The sequence below is a fragment of the Arachis hypogaea genome, chromosome 17 (genome assembly GCF_003086295.3).
Source record: "Arachis hypogaea cultivar Tifrunner chromosome 17, arahy.Tifrunner.gnm2.J5K5, whole genome shotgun sequence".
In the NCBI taxonomy this organism is placed as follows: domain Eukaryota; kingdom Viridiplantae; phylum Streptophyta; class Magnoliopsida; order Fabales; family Fabaceae; genus Arachis; species Arachis hypogaea.
Genome location: NC_092052.1, coordinates 20,442,462 through 20,448,159, shown reverse-complemented (window position 1 = coordinate 20,448,159; position 5,698 = coordinate 20,442,462). Strand labels below are relative to the sequence as shown.

General features: G+C 32.7%; 1 protein-coding gene across 2 annotated transcripts; it reads right to left on the bottom strand.

Annotated features, from left to right (window-relative positions):
* Positions 1-1,774: 1,774 nt before the first annotated feature.
* LOC112766152 (eukaryotic translation initiation factor 2 subunit beta) lies at positions 1,775-5,380 on the bottom strand. Of its 2 annotated transcripts, none has more exons than XM_025812026.3 (10): positions 5,116-5,380; positions 4,642-4,691; positions 4,394-4,505; positions 4,234-4,307; positions 4,042-4,096; positions 3,822-3,910; positions 2,906-3,051; positions 2,349-2,491; positions 2,147-2,232; positions 1,775-2,022 (listed from the first exon to the last, which is right to left on the bottom strand). In XM_025812026.3, the coding sequence occupies exons 2-10, from the start codon at positions 4,684-4,686 to the stop codon at positions 1,945-1,947; spliced, it is 828 nt and encodes a 275-aa protein (XP_025667811.1). In that variant the 5' UTR covers positions 4,687-4,691; positions 5,116-5,380; the 3' UTR covers positions 1,775-1,944. The 2 variants fall into 2 exon arrangements, with proteins under 2 accessions (XP_025667811.1, XP_025667812.1); XM_025812027.3 differs by having other exon boundaries at positions 4,234-4,289.
* Positions 5,381-5,698: the final 318 nt, after the last annotated feature.

Here is a 5,698-nt window from a genome sequence, read left to right as displayed (position 1 = left end):
TTTGTTTAGAAAATTATGCAAAATAAGAAAACCCATTTGACCCATTTACCATTTAGACAAAGTCATACTTCAAGATTTTGATTTTTCTCATATACTATATAACTATTCAAATCTATGAATTCCAAAAAAGACTCTTCAAAGTTTAAAGAATGTAGAGAACTGTCCCTTACATAACTTAATAGATTCAAAATCTGAATAAAATTCAATAAAGTTCTACGTACAAACAAAATATTTAATCAAATCTAACAAAATTGTTATAACAACTTTTTAAATCACACGCCTCCTTTTTCTTCTCCTTCTCCTCCTTCGTCTTCTTTTTTCAAATTCGCGCACGCAGGTTCTTCTTCTTCCCTTCTTCTTCTTCTCCTCCTCCTTCTTCTCCTTTAATGTTGCTTCTTATTTTTCTTTTTCTTTTTCGTTATCGTCGTCACCAATAACACTAATATTTTGTTAACATCTTTATTAGTTCTGATTTTCTCTGATACCATCATTAAATAATTTTGGTTCATTTGTGTCTTAATTGATGTTTACTTAATACTGCTGATAAGTATTGATCAAATTTTTTATTCTTTAAGTAATTTTGGTCAATTTCTTAGTTTAATTGAGGTTCATTTGGATCCAAAAATAAATTCGATATGTTTTTATCAATGATTGAGTCTTTTTAACTATTTGTTCAAATCTGAACTAATTTTCGAGGTTCACTTGATGCTGCTAATAAGTATTGACCAAATTTTTTAGCAAAGAATGAAATTATTCATTATCATTTTATTTAATTGTATTAGATTCCACTCCATTCCATTCAATTAGTTCAGTTTTAAACAAGCAATAAAAAAAACTCAATCATCAACAAAACACATCGAATTCATTTCTGAATCCAAATGAACCTCAAATAAACTAAGAAATGAACCGAAATTACTTAAAGAATAAAAACTTTGTCAATATTTAACAGCAGCATCAAGTGAACCTCAATTAATTCACAAATGAACTGAAATTAGTTCAGTTTTGAACAAACAGTAAAAAAGACTCAATCATCAACAAAAACATATCAAATCCATTCATGGATCCAAATGAACCGAAATTAAACTAAAACATGAACCGAAATTACTTAAGGAAAAAAAAAATTGGTTAATACTTGTTAGCAGCATCAGGTGAACTTCAATTAACACACAAATGAACCGAAATTAGTTCAATTTTAAACAAGTAGTCAAAAAGACTCAATTATCAATAAAAACATCAAATTCATTTCTGGATCCAAATGAACCTCAAATAAATTAAAAAATGAACCGAAATTACTTAAGGAATAAAAAATTTGATCAATATTTATCAATAATATCAGGTGAAAACCTCAATTAACACACAAATGAACCAAAATTAGTTTAGTTTTGAACAAGTTAAAAAGACTCAATTATAAACAAAAACACATCAAATTCATTTCTGGATCCAAATGAACCTCAATTAAAAGGAGGAAAAGAAAAACGCAAAAGCAACAACAATAAAAGAATGACGATTGAGAAAAAATACGCGAAGAAGGAAAAAGGCGAAAAAGAAAAAACGCGGAAGAAAAAAAATGCAAAGACAAAAAGAGGAAAGCGAAGAAGAAGAAGGAAAAACGCAAAGAAGAAAGAACGCGAAGGATACGTTTTGCGTTATTGAAACGCGCGTGTGTATACTTTAGTGTGATGAAAGTAGTTTTTGTTGAGTTTGGACTAATTTGGTTGGACTTAAATTACCAAAAATACTTGGATGCGTAGCTCGACTGAATTAAAAATATCCATGACTAAGAAATTTTCTTTTTTTTTTTTTCCAAGTCAACCAAGAAAAGATGCGTTGAACAAAATTATGTAGAGTACTCTCCCGAATACAATACAATACACAGACGGAAAATTTTTGAAAAGGTACATTTCTGCAACTAGTTGGAACAAGAGGATAAAAACTAGGAGCAAATCATGTTCCTGTGCTCCTGCGGCCAACGCGAGCAACAAAACCAGCCTTGATAGGAGCAACCGATCTTCCAGATCCACACTGCAAACAATGAACGAACATTATCCAATATAACAGCAAGAATCCTGAACTTGAATGTTGTAACATAAGTTAGGGATTTTGCAAGAACTAAATGGAGACAGACGGTGAAAACGGAGAAATTCACCTTCTCGCAACGGAGAAAGAACAGACGGTTTTCCTTTGAAAGTATAGTGTCTGGACTCTTGCATCCGAGGCAAATGACATATTCATCTGAGAGAAAGAATGTTATATAATCTTCAATAAATGGCCAGAATCAAACAAGAACAATATAACACATCATGAGGATTTTCCTGCTTATTAATTACATAATAAAAAAAGGTACTCACTGATATAGCGTCGCAGAATTCCTTCAAAGTTCTTTGGGGCAAACCTTCCCTTCACAACCAATCTCTGCTGTCCGTCTAGGGATCCACTTGTACCCAATTCGGCAAGCAAGAAAGCCATGACGTGGTCTGGCTGCCGATGCATCCTAAAAGATTGGGTCGCAGTATATCAAAATCGGGAACGAGGGATGATGAAAAATAGTTTGTTATTCAGAACGTCATCTTAATAAGACAGGGAGCATTTCAGTCTTCACGTGAATAGAAGATTCAAAAAGTGGTAACCCTAACTAGCTAAATAGAAATGTGTTAATTTTTTTCATTTTGCAAGCTTTCATACCCTAGGATGAGAGTTCTGGATTCATGCATTTAAAAAAATATAATCTCAAAGAAACAAAAAACGTTTTAAAAGGGGAACTGCAGAGAGTTGTTAGGCTCTAAGATAAATCAGTCAACAACTATTCCTAGAAATTAATATATCCCGTGGAAATCCAGAATGTATGTGCATGTGGACACAAGATAAGTGTGTGCTTAAACAGTGACACATACAATATTTAACATACGTTTTGCATAGATCCATAAAATTCACGAACACAGTTTTCTTTGTCCCTTCACGAAGAACTTGAGGTGGCCTCATAACTGTCCTCCGTCGATCTCCAGCAAGTTCGGGATTATTCTCTCTTAGAATGTTAAATACCCTGCCAAGAAGCTGCACAACCAAACTAAAAATTAAGAGGGGGAATTAATCCTGGAGGGAAAAGAATTCAAAACAGATCATCCAGGTAAACGCAGAAAACTGTCGACAAATAAAAAACACTTATATTAATATTCCACAGATTTTTTACTTTGAGACACCATGCCAAAATTTATAGCCTCATATACGAATTCAAGCACAAGACACACACCGTTGATCTAACAAGAATAAAGCACCAATAAATGTGTCTCGTTGAAAACCTATAAAACCAGATATTCAAGTGAGCTGTGTAAATTGTTTAATACATGCTTCCATCTTCAGAATTTGAAGCCCATTAAAGAGTTTAACGTATTAGGCCTATTAAAATCCTTGAACATGGTCTATTCAGCCAATTGAAAGGGGAACCCACAAAAACCACAGGATAAATAATCAAAATCATGTATGATGACTAAAACCACTTCACAAACACTTTTGGAACTATGTTATACAGATATGAACAACAGAAATTCATAGGTCTCTCCCAGGACCCGTATAAGCCCTATAGTCCTATCACCTGGCTGACTCCTATTCCATAAACATGCTTTAGTTCCACTTGCTGCATCCCTAACTTGAGTTAGACAGATAGGGATAGGGAACCACCTTCACTGGATCTCTACCCTGGTTACTACTTGACTGTGTCAAAGCTTGAAGTGGAATATGCTTTTGTTGAATCAGAAATGAAGTTTTTCCAATGATATTTCAAAGGTGAAATTAGTATAGCAGAAAGCATGTTAAATATGGCATACCTCCTCATACTCATAATCACGATCAGTCCCATCCCAAGGATAACGATGCTGCAAAGAAATCCCTTCTCCTTCATCATCTTCAGCATGATCTAAAGGACAATGAAATATATCAAATACCCAATATTCAGTTTACTTCCCTCAACGGAATACTTTAAGTCAGATCAACATGGAGTTCATTATTTAGAACATGGAACTTCTATACACATGTTCAACCACTTACCATCTAAATCTTCATTTGCATCTCCACTCTCATCAATCAAGTTACTGATTTCAACCTACAATAAACAAGAAACATCATTTCTCATCCTTTTTCCAACAAAGAACTAGGTACAACAGATGCTTGAAGTATTTGACAGGGAAATAAATATAAATAGAAATAACTATAACTAAATGTACAGCTTATATGACTTACAGGCTTCTTCTTCTTCTTCTTCAAACCAGAAAAGGAAGTCTCAACCCCATCAGAAACTGCAAATGAAGAGCTAACTAAAACCAGCAATGCAAACCACAATTTTACGACAGCATTGAACGCGAAAGTCATGAAAAGAAATTGTTTGTTTTAATTCACATACCTGACAGGTTTTCTGTCTTCTCAGTCAACTTGTCTACCGAATCATCATCAGCAGGATCCAAAATGGTGATTTTCTTCTTCTTCTTCTTCTTAGAAGGATCAAATGGTGCAATCTGCCATTTAGAATTTTAGAGAATCAGAAGGAAGTAGTTATATTACTATTTCAGCAAACTAAAATACCACAAATCATGCATTACAACATTATAAAAAAACGGCATCTTATAAAAACAGAAGGTAAAATAAACTTACTTCCGAAACCTCCTCCTTCAAATCATTTTGTGTTTCATCTGCCATAATTGCTGCAATACATGGAAAGCAACATTAGTATATGATTAGCCTAAGTTAAAGGAAAATATTACTTTAAAAAACATCAGCAAAATAATCTTGATCAACAACTCATAGAAGGGGAAAATTTCTTAAGAACAAATAACGGCAATGCCATAACCGCACTGATTGAATTTTATAACAATCAAATTACATGTTATATGTTTTACTACACAGGTAAAACGATACCAAATCAAAAGCTTAAATTTAAAGGCTAAAACTTCATAAACTACTTTCGAACAACAACGATAACCACCTAAATCAAATCCTGCACAAGTAACCCTAAATAAAATCAAAATAAGCTTCGAGTTTGAGCAAAATCATAGTAGCATGGATTTAGTACGAACTTCACCAAGCAAAAGAGAAAAAGACAGAAAAATATGGAAGGAATATTCTAACCTGATAAAGCAAAGAGAAATGCAAAATGTTGAAGAATAGAATGTAGCAAAGGTAGTCGAATCCCTGAAATGAAGATGATGATGACGGTGGGTTGTGCTGCGTGACCAAAATCCAAAACCCTTCTTTCCGCTCTAAAACGGTGCGTTGCCCCTTTTCTTTTATTTTTTTCCCCTTTTTTTATGTTTTCATTTTTCTTTGTCAAGTTTTGTTCTGAGTGGAAAAAGAGAGAAAAGTGTTATAAAATAAATAAGGAAGTTGTAATAAAATAAAGTATAAATAGAAAAATATTACTATCAGTATTTACTAATATTATTATATTAATATAAAAATAATATATTAATAGTATATTAGTAGTATGTGAAGAAAAAAATTAAAGAAATGTTATATAAGAGAGAGAAATTATTTGCTTTTATTATTGCTGTGTGTATATTTTTCGTATTGTTTCTCTATTTATAAGCTATGAAGTTTGCGTTTCAACTTCATTCAGTATTGGAAATAAAATTCAACTGCCCATATTAATGGGCATCCAATTTGATCTTATTACAATATTCCCTTTTGGATGCCCATGTAGAATTATGCCTCA